Consider the following 13927-nt stretch of genomic DNA (forward strand, 5'->3'; position numbering starts at 1 on the left):
AAAAAAAAAAAAAAAAAAAAAAAAAAAAAAAAAAAAAAAAAAAAAAAAAAAAATCACACCAGTAAAAAGCTAGCAAACTCAAGCCCGACCCCTAATGAGTAATTGAAAATCTCTAGTGTTAATGAATAATAAAAGAATAAGTAAATGAAATTCTTGCAGCAATAGAGAAATCCAAATATAGGCTTGTTTTATTTCCTAGCTAATTAGGATACTATTCTAAAACTCAACTCCAATTGGAGTAAGAAGTACTTAATGTTGCTTTTAGAAAAATACACTTGATGCTTTGAAATCCTAATTCTAAACTTCGCTATAAACCTTGATTCAAACCAATTAGTTGAATTTAATGTATTTCTAATATGACGGAAAACAATTGTTAAAACCTGTTGATGCCCTCTTGAGGTGTACAGGTAAAGTTTACTATTTTCTTTTCTATTTTATTACTATTTCTTTCCAATCAATCCATGAATTTTATTTCATAATTCAACAGGACCAATCAGAGTGTTCTTTATCCCTCTGGTGGTGTCCATATTTTAGGTACACCTTCATTTTTCTCGTGAAATATTTAGTTTCCTCCCGATGGATTATGAGCATTAGTGCTCAAGTCAGGACAGTTTCAACATGCTAAACATATAAGCAGTGGAAAGAATCAAAAGGAATTTTTTTAAAAAATAAGAACCAAGACAAGTTTACTATATTTTGGTTGACAGGCTGGGATACCTGATGGAATGCGTGCAAACAGTGAGGCAGCTCAAGAGATGCAATAGAATCAGAAGAACCTTCCTTCGGACTTCGCATTCTCATGAGAATATGCCAGCTGGAACACAAAAAAATTGAGTTTATGAAGAAAACAATAACAGTTTCATTCTTATTAACCAAAAAAACTTTTCCATTTCACTAAAATTCAGTAAACATATTAAATATATGCAATGATAGAAACTGCGCCTGATTCTGAGCAACAAAGCTTTTGATCTACAGCCATGCCGGTGCAGCATTCAATAAACAGATAGTTATTTAAGACAAAATGACTAGTTGATCTAAAAAGGAGTAGCTTGGTAATACCAGAATCATGCCACAATTATCTATACTTCCATCCACTAAATAACTCCCTTAGTCTGCCCATGCATTGGTGATGTGAGTTGAGAATTGATCATATTATTTCACACTTCAATTGATAAACATTTGTAATGACAATGTTTAAATAAACGTACATCACACACCCTTACACTACATAATTAGTTGATCATGCTAGAACAAAACAAATTTTAAGAAACATGCTTGGATTTGGCGTTTATAGATGTTTACCTATCAATCTTCATTTCTTTTGCACTCCTTACTTGACTCAAGAATAATTCAACGGATTCACGGTCTGTGCCGGGATTTTTCTTTCCCTGTGAATTAACAACAGTTACTATTTTCAAGTTCAGAATTAAATCAGTCCAAGCACCAAGAGTAATGTACACAGAAAGCACAACTGACATGGTGCCTGGTAAAGTGACAGCTCATATAAGTGATTGCATAGAAAAAACTTCTGAACAGGCTCGAAATATTAGGAAATGCTAAATGTCTTGCCAGGAAATAAACATGATTGGTTTAGTCAGAGTTTACATTGGATAAGACCATTAGAACATCTTCCAGTGAAATGACTAAAATTTCAAAGCCAAATACTGAACAAAATATTCAAGTTGAGATTTTCTGATCCGTTAACACTTTTATTTAATCCCTTAAACATGAAGAACATATCCTTAGATAATATGAGCGTAAACACCATTATCCATATAGATAGCAAAAAAAAATATCAAAAGCACAGGTGTAACAAAAGAAAGAGATACCCAGCCGAAGGAAAAGTGAAGGTTGTTTCCAGTTCCCAATGGTACTGTAGCAATTTTAGGTGGATGAGGCAGTCTCATATCAGAAACTACCCCAAGAAGCCAGCTTGCAGTACCATCTCCACCCGCAACCTGATAATTAGAATTACATATTAAGAGCAAGGAGTAGAGATTGATGATAATTGACAACTTATGGCCTTGACCATTGACCAAACTGTAACAGACAGTCAATCATGTATTCTCACTGGTAGACAATATAAGTGAAATCACAACTCGACAAGTGACTCACAATTAGTTTAAGATTCTTTTCGATATGAACAGCCAAGAGATCTCCCTTGTCCTTGAGCATGCCAAGGTTATGATAAAGTCGATGTAGCACCTTGTCAGGAAGACTCTCTCCCAGATCAAAAACCTGGAGAAAGTTGCCTCAAATTCGGACATCCACAAACTCAAAAAAGATACAATAATATCCTGCATTAACACGGTTCAAATTACCTGATTTTTATTGAGAAGAGAACGGTATCTCACAAGGAGTTCACCTCCAAGCTGACCGCCACTTTTGGAGTTAATGAAAACAATTACTGGACAAACAGGGGGATGGCTAACTCTTTCCACCTCTGATCCAAGAGATAAAATGTAGTTGGGAACAAAAAAGTCCTTCAAGTTAATCTCAGACATGATGCTTCCCATAGCTAGAAGCCTGTTGCAGAGGAAATATTTTACAAGGCATTAATATATAGTACTCGACTAACTTGTGATAAGCCTACATGCCTTACACCTCAATTTTGAAAAGTATTTCAAACTAAAAACTTCCAAGCAAGAATGGCACTGTACCGCCTAGTGTACTCATAAAAAGACCTTTGACATTTCAAAAAGAAAAAAGTGTCGATGTTTTGACCTTTACCATGGACCCAAAAGGAATCAGACAACCACCCTTATGGTGATCAAGATTGAATAGCTGGAAAACCCTTTGTCTACCTTTGGAAAATAAAAGTTCAGAACATACGATATTTTCTCTTTCTAGAAACGTGCTCAGGAATGTAACAAGGTGAATATCTTGTTACGAATCCAGAGCCCAAAGGAAATAATTGTAGGACCTTTTAGGACATGAACATACTTCCCTTTAACTCTGTACGCAGAACGAGACACAAAATCAAAAAAGAATTCCTCCATCTCTCAGAAAAAGAGCAGAAACTTCAATTTCCAGCCATTAGAAACGTGAAAAGAACAGAACCCCCCAAAATTAGGAATCAAAATAGAAATTGATCAAAAGCCCAAATGTCCGAGACGTAGAAGCAAAAGAACACGACCATACAAAAACGAAATCACAATAAAGATATGGGAATCAGATGCATAGAAAGATTAGACGATTAAGGAATCAAAAGCAAGAGACAGCTTCAATACCTGGAAACGAATTCGTCGCGGAGATTCAAAACAGTCAGGGAAAGATCCAATGAAAGCTTAAAACAGAAGCAATTATGGGTGGATGGTATGTGGGTCGTTTTCCATGACGAAACAGGAAGCAATAAGAAGGAGAAAAGAGAAGCAGAATCGAAACTTCTTGGCGTATTCGTCTTACCATTTCAACGAACGTAAAGGAATTTTGGGAAAGAGAGGTGGGAAATGTTCTTCACCTGCCTTCCCTTTTGTCGTCTTAAATTTTTCCTCGTCTTCGCGCCAACCCCATCGTCCTTTTTTTTTTTTTTTGGCTGCTAAATTAATAAAAATTACTCTTAAAAAATATATTAAAACTTTTAATAATTTCCTTAAATTTAATAAAAAAAAATTAAAATAATCTTACAAAATCAATAATATTTAATTTTTAAAAATATTTTTACAATACTTCAAATATATACTTAACCTTTCCCCATTTTTTATAAGTTTATAATAATATTTTTGTGAAGAAAAAGTAAAATAATAATTAAAAAAAGCAAACTCTTTGAATCCCCGTTGAAATTAAACCAACTTATCATAGAATTCATATTATTAATTAATTACAATATTATAATATATTAATAACAAAATTGTAACTTATTTTTTGGTTTAAAGCATGTTAGATTTTAATTTTATGATTTTTAAGTTATATTCATTGTATCCATATTGATATTGTCATTATCATTTTGATAAAATTAAATATTAGTTTGGCATACCTTTTAAAACACTTTTTTATATATTTGTTTTAATTAAATATTTTATATTTTATTAGTATTATTTTTTTTTTTGTAAAACCAAATTTGATTATTCAAAATTAAGATTCTATTCTTCTTAAAAAAAAAAAAAATGGAACATTAAGATTCGAACGAGAATAAAAGTAGCACTAAAATTATTGAACGACTTTCCGAACTATCCCACCTTCAAGTTTATATCTACCCGAGAATCCAAAATTTTAAACTTTTTTAAAAATTGATCTGCTGTATATAAATTTAAATTTTATATCTGACAAAATAATTTTATCGAAAATTTTAAATAATTTATTTGGTTTCAACTTTGTAAGTGTTGTTTTGGTTGAAAACTTGGACAGTAGATGTGAATATTTCAATTGGGTTGAAAATGTATGGAAATAGAGTAACAATGATTGATACTTGCGTGTTGAAAAATGAAGACAAAGGGAAGGCATCACACTTGTATGGCGTAAGAATATATTTACTTATTTGTAGCATTGGTCAAAGTTGACTTTGAAAACCGACACATTAATACAATTATTCATATGACTCGGTGTTTCCACAAAGTTAAACTACCCATGACGTTCTGTTGGCTTGGATTGAATTTTTTGAAAAATGAATCATAGATTGATATTTTTTTACTGACTCAATCTGATCCACTCGAAAATAGGATTGCAACTCAATGCAATCCTACCATATTTTTAAAAAATTGAGAATAGTTAAGATGGTAGTGATGATTTATGAATCCTAAATATTTGATATAAAAAAGATATAAAATAAAAAGGTACCGAGACTAATGTTCTCTCTAAATTTAAAATTCTTAGACTAAAATATTAGAATATTTCAACTATTTATCCTTTAATCAACTTTATAAATACGTATTAAATTTGTGCACGAAATAATAGATCTGACATATTGATTAAACATAAGCTACTTCAAGCAGATGACTCTTTGATCATTGGTTCATCCATTGAGCGTGATGCAGTAGAAGCATCAAGTAATATTTAATCAAAAGAACGCGATTATTGAAATGAATCTTTATTTTAAGATCTAGATCACACTCGAGGTCGGCTCAAGAACAAAAAAAAAAAAAAAAAAAAGATAGACTATGGCTAAAATTGTTTATCCAAGAGTACCTATCAAGTTGTACTTACTTTTTGTTCAAAAATTTCATCCGAACCTGGTCGCCGAGCGACAAAATCAAACAGGATTGGGTTCATTTGAGAGGAGGCTTAAGTGCATTTTAAAAAGACACTTAGGTACACTTTTTCAACGACTCTCAAGATATTTGTTTATATATAATGTATCGACATTGACTAACACTACACAATTTTACCAATGTATTTGCATGATGCAAGTTTGGTCACGAAAAATATTTTCCAATGCCTTCCAAATTTTTCCACACAAAGAAAAAAACTTATGACTGAGTAAACCCACAATAATTTATAGGTTATATTTTATTTAGTTAAAAGGTAAGTTCTTTTTTCTTAAACTATATTTTTATAATTTAGTTCATTATAGTTTTTAGTTAATAAAATTTTTAAACAGCTTTAAACTAATAAAAAACAAATTAAAAATAAATTCTCTAAAATAAAATTAAATAAGAATAAAAAAAATCAATTAATTTTAATAAAATATACTTAAGAAAAGTAATATATATATATATATATAATTAATGAATGAATATTAATGAAATAATTAAATTGGGTCTACCCAATATGGTAGTTAGCTCGATTGAGACCCATCAAATAGAGATATTACGAGATGGGGTGGGGACGGGAAAGCATCTGTGCCACCTATTTTATTTTCTATCCTCACGAAATTTTCTATTTATTTTTAGAGGAATCATTCTCACCCATTTAATATAAAACCTACATTTTATTATTTAATATAAATTCTTAATTGGAGTTGGTTGCAATCATGTTATTAGAATTTGTAATTTAGACCTATATTCGATTTTGAATTTAAGAAAAACTCCTCAAAAGTAGTATTAAACTTATAGAACCGTACTTATGAAATTATTTTTATTTCTCTTGTTCTTTTCCAGGTATATTCAATGAGTGAAGTAAATAAATCAGTAATTAATAATTACAAAAGAAAAAGAAAAATCAAAAGAACCCCTTAAACTCTTGGCTTAGAGCATCCTCGAGCAAGAACCAGGACTCGTCCATCAATTCAGGGCTCAATCTGAACATAAGAACACAAAATTCCATCTGATTGAGAGCGCCATCGCCGTCGAAATCCCCCTCCCTCAACATTTCTCTCAGATCCTCATCGCTCAGATCCGCCAGCCCTAGCGCCGCCGCGTTTCTCTTCAGACTCGAGAAATCTATCACCCCCTTCTCTCTATCCTTCAGAAGATTGAATCCATTGCAAAGCTCCCCGATCAGCCCCTCGCCGCCCAGCCTCTCCGCCATCTTCGGCAGCCAGTCCTCGAATCCGGATTGGTCTGCGACAAACGCCATCGGAGCAAGAAAGCGAGATAGAATTAGGGATTAGGGATTAGGGCCTAGGGATTAGGAATTAGGAATTAGGGCTGCTTGAGTTTGAGCTGAAGAAGGGGGAGTGGAGAGGGGGATGATATATAGGGGGGAAGGGAAGACTGAAGAGTAAAGAAGAAGAAGAAGAAGAAGAAGGTCAATGGGGACTTCGGAGAAGGAGCGGCCATGGACGCCAACTAAGTTACAGATAATAAAGAAAGAGTGGTTAAACGCTGATGCGGATTTGCAGGCTATGTCATTTCGAAGAACCCTCCTTCCAGGGGTATATTCGTCATTCTCTCTCAAAGATGCCATTCCGGTTCTGCCGTCCTTTCCGGGATTAGTCTGCTTCAGTCATAAATAGCCATGGAGGGTAGAATCGTCTTTTTCGGTCGTGGGTGCCAATATATAAATAACTAATTAAATGCACCGTCGATTATTATTAGTTGTGCACGTATTTTTTTATGTCTACATTTTAAGTTTAATTCCGTGTTAGTTCATGTATTTTTTTAATGTACAATTTGATTTTTTTTTTCTTTTAATGAGTCCTAATATATATATTTTTTTTTTCATAAATATATTAAAATTTTATTTTTAATTGATAAAGATGAAAACCAAAATATTAGAATTCAAATTTACATCTTTATTTTTTTTTGAGAGGAATCATGGATGGGATCGAACTCAGTTGGTGTATTACCGCCTTGTGCAACACCTCATCATATTCATGGAGTTCATAATCTAACACAATGTAAATGAAGTCAAGCTCACAAGTCATTCTAACCGTACTTGAGAGAGGCACGATACGGGAGTAGGTTTTTCTTTAGTAGCCCAAGCATGGTACTATAAGTGGGTACAAAACTTGAAAAAACACACAAGATAAGTTCCAATAGGCAAGTATGCCCAACAAGACGTAGGATGTCATGAAAGATGATGTCAATTTGGAAGGAGAAAAACTAATTGGATATATAGGCACGACACATGAATTTTTTTGTTATGCCTTGTGTTATGATAAAAGTTGAATGTAGATACCAATACACGAATTTGAATCGACACCTGTAATGGTTGTAGTAAGGATGCAAAGGCACTACTATACATGATTAAGGGAATGATGCAGGCGAACTATTGGAACGCAAAGTATTTATCCAATTGAGAAATAAACTTCTTGTGAGTAGACATAAACTCGTCACTATTAATCTCCAAACGTCGCAGGTGCAGTTGGTAGTATAAGTTCGCTAGTGTTAGGAGGAGACGTGATATGTGGGAGAAGGCTTAGGAGCTATTGTACCACAATAGACCCAAGTAGTGTCAAGATTTGGTTAGGATCGAAAGAGCTTTTTTCGATGGCATGACATTGTCAGGACATAACATGAGAGTGTGTCTGGATCAAAATAAGTGGATAAAGATCATGTAAGCGATAAAACTCGTGAATGGAGGACCTTAATCACATTTGCTAGGTTAGGCCTCAACGAAAACCAAGTGATACACTAGAAAGAGCTCGTACAAGAAGGAAATGACAACTTCAAGATTCCTAAGATAGAGGTAGATTTTGAGTATGTTGAGGAGAAATTATAAGAGAACTTGCAAAATTATTTCAATATTTTGTGACCTATGAAGATAGGGAAGTAACCACACCATGATCGAAAATTTTAGACTTGATAGGATAGGGTGACTAGCCAATCGATATGCGGGCCGATATGACTAAAATGGTTGGATATCCATGACATGAGAGTATACTAGGTATTAATCGTGAAGTGTGAACATTCTAACTTTGAATAGAAACACAAACTTTGTTGATCAGAATGACATGTTGTGGCAAACATCACATATCCCTCTTATAGATATCTTGAATGGGGTATTAAGTTGAGAGAATGAAGGAACTAAATAACCACGAGAACTTATAGGTTTCTGAGAACTAAGGATTGACACTTTTTCATTCAGTCATGAGGTTAGTGTTGGATCGGTATGGCAACCCTAGAGGGGGGGTGAATAGGGTTTTAACGATAAAAGTGTTTAAACTTGATTAATTTTTCTAATGATAAAACTTTTTACAAATAAGTAGAAGATGATAATTACTAAAACAAAATAATTCAAGTCAAAACAATAATCAAGTAGAACATGCAATAAACATAATAATAATCTTGAAATTAAATAGGAAAGAGTTAGAGAAAATGACACCGTAGTTTTATAGTGGTTCGGTCAAACTCGACCTACTCCACTCCCCAAGCGCCTCTTGGGAATTTGAATAAAGAACTTTTCCGACTCTTTCCACGGATCAGAGCCAAACCGGTACACCGCTCTTTTTACGAGTTCAAGAGCAAACTCAATCCTTTCAACGACGCAGGATCAAACCGATACAAGTATTTGAGTTTGATAATAACACACCACAACTCTCTCAAAGAGTAGATTTACAATTTGGGATACTGACAACTATTTCCTCACAATATAATAATAATCCCTCTCAAGAATAAGATGAAAAGAAATAAACTTGTAAGCTTGGAGAGAGCAATAAACAATGGAGACTTTGAACAAATGAGGATTGAAGAATGTATGTAAGTTGTCTTTTAAAAATGTGGGGAAGATGAGTTTATATAGAGGAGAAAAGTGGCAAAATGTAGGATTGAATATTGACCATTGGATTGTGTTAGGAATAATGGAAGGTGGAGATTAAAAGTAATTAAGTAAGAAAATTTTCTAAATTCATTTATTTCAAAATTTTAATATAATAGTAATATAATATAATAATAATAAAAAGTTATGTGAGTAACGGTAAAATGTAATTCAAAATTTATTATAAATATAATAATATAATAATAATAAAAATGATGTGAGTAACTACCAAAATTTTAAAATATAATAATATAATAATATAATATAGTAATAATAAAATTCGATGTGAGTAACGGTTATATTCAAATTTATATTTGTAAAAATAATTTTATTTAGAAATGTAATAATAAGAAAAACTCCACCATGTGTTACTCTTCCAATATTATAAATGTCATACTTTGATATATTTTGATTTGTCCATCATTTTGATTTTGTTGCCACATCATCACGTCGGGTATGTTGTCTCGACTCTAATTTCTTCGTTTTAGCTCTGATTTGAGTAATTGAAAAGTTGTTGTAATCGTTATTCCCGACCTTATACTGTGGACAGTTCAAAAAAACTGAAAATAGTTAATAATTAAAAGTAGGTTTGTTATCATCAAAACATCAATAATTAATTCATTGAAATTAATTAATGTGAGATCAAGGGCCAATAAGCCAACAGTTAGAACTACTAGTTAGATGTTCGACCTAGGTTGCTCAATAAAGAACCGTGTAAGCGAAACAAATGTACTCACAACACCAATGAACGGAATTACACAAAGAGACACCAAGATATTTACGTGGTTTGGAGAGAGAAGTTCCCCTACATTCACGGGTAGCAACCCATCACTAATAAACAAAGTGTTACAAGTGAATACCTCATTCACGGGTAGCAACCCATCACTAATAATCAAAGTGTTACAAGTGAATACCTCACTATAAACTCTTCCAAATCCCGATATAAATAATAAGAGATGCGCAAATATCTCAAGTTGTTATAAGACTGAAAAAGTATTTGAATGTATACGTGAATAATAGATAATTTGTATTTGAATAAAAGAAAGAGAAAAAGGATGAACACTTGTTGACCTATTATATATATAAAATATTATGTTAAAAGTTAAAAAAAAAAAAAGAAAAGAAAAAGAAAAAATTTAAATGCTTTTACGATATATTGATTTTTCTCATAATATCCATAAATCCTATTAAAAATAGACCAAAACGAATGAAAGTTAAAGAGAGAAATGTTTTGAAAAAAAGTAAACAAAACCGAAATTACAGTTTTTTTATTTAAAAAAAATTAATTTTTTTAAAAAATATTTTTCCTCTTTCTAAATCCCATTTCACGTTCAGCTACCCCTCCCCCTCCTATCACCGGCAACTGCACTCTATCCGGCCGTTCCTGCCGGCCGCCGTCTGAGCTGCTGCTGCCGCACGCTGCATTCTCAGCCTTCCCATTAAATTGCCGCCGTTCTCCCTCTCAAACTCTGTCGCCCCTCCGAGCTGTCAGTGTTTTTATCTCTGTATTTTTTTTTCCTCAGAAACACAGTGGTTAAGCCCCTAATCCGTGCCCTTGGAGAGATCGCGCCACCACAGCCGCCAATTTATCAGAACTCCGAGGTTTATTTTGTTCTTCATTTTGTTCTTTATTTTGTTTCATTGGGTTATGTTCTCTTCACTCACGGAGAAAACAAAAAAATCAAGAACAATTTTCTTTTTGTTGATCACTTCTACAGTCAATGCTCAACAGCCGTAGGCGTTATTGCAAAAGAAATTTCTATGGTACTGATTTTTTTTCCAAAGTTTGAAATCGTGTTAACTCTAACCTATTTGAAATGAAAAATTTCTTTACTGATTTCAGATTCCTACTTTTCTTGAGTGATTATGGCATGTTTATAGCCTCTTCCATAACTTAGAGTCCTAATCCTAGCCAATCCTTATTCCGGAGATTGTTTTTTAACGGTTAGTGACTACCAAAGTGCTGAATCTGTTTAACTACGGCCTATTTATAGCCCAACTTTCATTCAATTTTGGATCCCAGAAAACCCTTTGAATACTTCAGCCCTTTATTATGGTATAAAGGGTGCGGATCCACAAAAATTAGTGGCTTTGTTTTGTTTTTCTTCCATTCAATTCATGTCTTTAGTTTGGATGCAAAGGCTTGTGCATTCGGCTATCCCTCGATTTGATGTCCATGCCCATTGAATAATGTTGATAGAAACTTTCCTGAGATCTGGCTGAGTTAGCTTTCAGAATCAATGATAGAATCGGTATAATCATTTCTGATGCGCAGAATTTAGAGTTGAATGGGCTGAAGCTAAAGGAAATAGTTTCTTTCGTTTTAGTCTGGAAACTATAGTTAGGAAATAACTTTCAAACAGCTTTGGGACACCGTGGAAAAGTTCTCAGTAAAGCAACTTCGAGCAGTTTTGGAGTTCCATGAAAAAGAAATTCATAGGGTTAGTTAGAGCAAGAAGGCAGCAACTTCAAGATTTCTTCTTTGTAGCGTGTGTGCAGAAAGAAAATTTATGGAGGGCAGTGGAGTGTTGTTAACCATTATTAATTAGCCCATTTAGCTTTAATTCAACTATAATTATCTAATTGGCTCAAGGAAAGGGAGAGATGAATAAGAAAGCCAAAGATGATGAGTAGTGATCTTCTTAGACTCTACTGGCTTTGACATAAAGGGATTTTACCCTATGATTTCATATACAATACCTTATAAGATTTTGTTGGGTCCTTACTACTTGGAAAAAAGCCAGTAGCCTCAAATGTTTCCTGGCTTTTCAATTGGTTTCAACACTTAACATCATCATTAAAAAACAAAAGAAAAAAAAAAAGAAAAAACTTTAATTATATCAATTAAACCCTCATTTTCACCAAACTTGATGATGAGCTATCTCTCCAACTCGCCTTCTATACATGGTTGTTGTTTTTGAAAAGTCATCCAACCACAATATCAAGTTTCATAAATCAAAGATTATTGGTATCAATGTTGTCCCAACTGTTACTGAACGCACTGTCATTAAATATGTGTGAAAATTGGGAGAATGGAGAGTACATACTTGGGACTTCCTTTCAACGGTGCCCGTAGAATATTTTTCTTTTGGGCACTAATCATTGATAAGATTCAGAGAAGACTATCAATATGGGGATCATCTTTTATTTCTAAAAGAGGGAGGCTCAAGTTCGTTCAAGCCACAATATTAAACCTCCCAATCTATTATCTCCCCTTATTTAACATGCCAAGTAAGGTGGCCAAGTGGTAGAAAAGTGCCATAAGACATCTAGTTTGGTGGAGTAATATCATCTTTCCATTGGACCATGGAGGTCTCAATCTTCATTCCATAAGAGACTAAAATAAAGTACTTCTCCCCAAATGGGTGTGGCGGTACAACCATGAAAAAGATGTTCGAAGGGGGGAGAACTTAACAAGGAAATTATTGCTGATTAATCTTTTTGAATTGGTTTTCTTTATCCACAGCCAAGGGCCGTTGGAAATTTATTGTTAATGTATTACCATTGACCCAAAAGCTTAAGCTAATGGGTTACGGTGGATTTAATTATACCAATACTTCCACACTCCCCCTTCATTGTGTGCTTGGAAATTTGTATAAGACACAACAAGTATAATTCAATATTAATTGGAGAGAAAATAACCTTTCAAGGGTTTGAACACTACACCTCCTCACCGATGGTATGTTAAATCACCACTGAACCCAAAAACTTAAGCTAATATATTGTAGTGAATTTGATTATATCAATACTTTAAACAGTTAAGTATCAAGACCTTGTCCACCATGTGGGGAATGGAGCCTCAACTTTTTTTTGGACTGATCCATGGGTAAACAACCCTCCACTGGCCTCTCGTTACCCCATCTTTACAGACTTGTAAATGATATGTTGTTGAACATAATGAAGATCTTAGGGGAAAAGTAGTATTGTTTAATTAAATTATTTTTAATAGATTAAAAAAAATATTCTCAAATGTAATCATGTACTCTAATGCTTTATGAAGAAAGAAATTTGAGCTGCTTTCATGAGGACAATACTTTATTAAAGAACAATCAATATAAAGGGCTAATCAGTATATATGTATGCGGAGTCCAAGATTCATGTTGAAATATCAAGTGAAAACATCTTTTAATTTGTTGATAATGTGGAGAACTCATTTGTATTTTTTCATGAATGCTATAATTGTTTTTTATATAAAATATTTTGATCAATTTTTTTAATAATGTTATTACATCTGGAAAATAAGAGAAGGTACTGTTCATCACATTTACTAAGGAGTATCAAATGTCTTTTACTCTTGTCAATGACAATCACTATTGCTTGCGTTTCCAGAGGGCAGAAGCTGAATACTTGGTATGTGCTTCCGGATAACTGTATAATGAAGCCAAATAACTAGCGTACAGTGTTGTTTGTGAATACTGCAGAAGGTAGGATAAGCTGTAAGCACGAAAGGTAACTGCCATAGCCAGGATCTTCTATCTAGAATAATAGACATCAGTCGGAAGAGTTTACAAGGAGGAAGCAAGAGCAGAAATGGAGATTGATAATGGTTCAATGGATGAAAAAACTAAAAGGATGAGGGATCTGCTATCTAGTTTCTACTCCCCTGATGCTTCAACGTCTGGCTCATCCATGGGTTCATCTAATCGATATGCTTCTCCTTTAGAAGCTATTAACACCACCTCATTTAATCCTGATCAGTATATGAGCATTCTGGTATGCCTTAAACCTCTCTTTTCCTTATTTTCTTCATTTTGTATATTTTTTTTATTCATTTTGATCTATTATGTTCTTTGTATCGAATATATGAATATTTACTTCCTTTTTTTTGGGCGGGAGGGGGGGGGGGGGGGGG

The 13927-nt window shown here is 33.4% G+C and overlaps 3 protein-coding genes across 8 annotated transcripts in view; 1 reads left to right on the forward strand and 2 right to left on the reverse strand.

Annotated features, from left to right (window-relative positions):
- Window positions 1–3527, reverse strand: part of LOC111483277 (diacylglycerol kinase 5-like) — a 6542-nt gene extending 3015 nt beyond the window's left edge. The window contains exons 1-6 of one of the 2 annotated variants that reach the window (XM_023129433.1): window positions 3231–3527; window positions 2322–2526; window positions 2116–2238; window positions 1830–1958; window positions 1303–1388; window positions 718–814 (exon numbers count right to left, since the gene is read on the reverse strand). In XM_023129433.1, the coding sequence (XP_022985201.1) occupies window positions 718–814; window positions 1303–1388; window positions 1830–1958; window positions 2116–2238; window positions 2322–2516 (630 nt within the window). In that variant the 5' untranslated portion in view covers window positions 2517–2526; window positions 3231–3527. Of the gene's footprint in view, window positions 1–717; window positions 815–1302; window positions 1389–1829; window positions 1959–2115; window positions 2239–2321; window positions 2527–2943; window positions 3205–3230 lie in introns of those variants that run through there. The other variant, XM_023129434.1, reaches the window with a different exon arrangement.
- A 2468-nt stretch (window positions 3528–5995) lies between these two features.
- On the reverse strand, window positions 5996–6800 carry LOC111483314 (calcium-binding protein PBP1). The gene has a single exon (XM_023129507.1). The coding sequence runs from the start codon at window positions 6451–6453 to the stop codon at window positions 6097–6099; it is 357 nt and encodes a 118-aa protein (XP_022985275.1). The 5' UTR covers window positions 6454–6800; the 3' UTR covers window positions 5996–6096.
- A 3585-nt stretch (window positions 6801–10385) lies between these two features.
- Window positions 10386–13927, forward strand: part of LOC111483261 (vacuolar protein sorting-associated protein 51 homolog) — a 17147-nt gene continuing 13605 nt past the window's right edge. For 3 of the 5 annotated variants that reach the window (XM_023129410.1, XM_023129413.1, XM_023129414.1), the window contains exons 1-2: window positions 10386–10677; window positions 13497–13788. In XM_023129410.1, coding sequence (XP_022985178.1) covers window positions 13606–13788 — 183 coding nt within the window. In that variant the 5' untranslated portion in view covers window positions 10386–10677; window positions 13497–13605. Of the gene's footprint in view, window positions 10678–10820; window positions 10840–13404; window positions 13426–13496; window positions 13789–13927 lie in introns of those variants that run through there. The other 2 variants (XM_023129411.1, XM_023129412.1) reach the window with 2 other exon arrangements.

Source organism: Cucurbita maxima, unplaced genomic scaffold (genome assembly GCF_002738345.1).
Source record: "Cucurbita maxima cultivar Rimu unplaced genomic scaffold, Cmax_1.0 Cma_Scf00008, whole genome shotgun sequence".
NCBI lineage: Eukaryota > Viridiplantae > Streptophyta > Magnoliopsida > Cucurbitales > Cucurbitaceae > Cucurbita > Cucurbita maxima.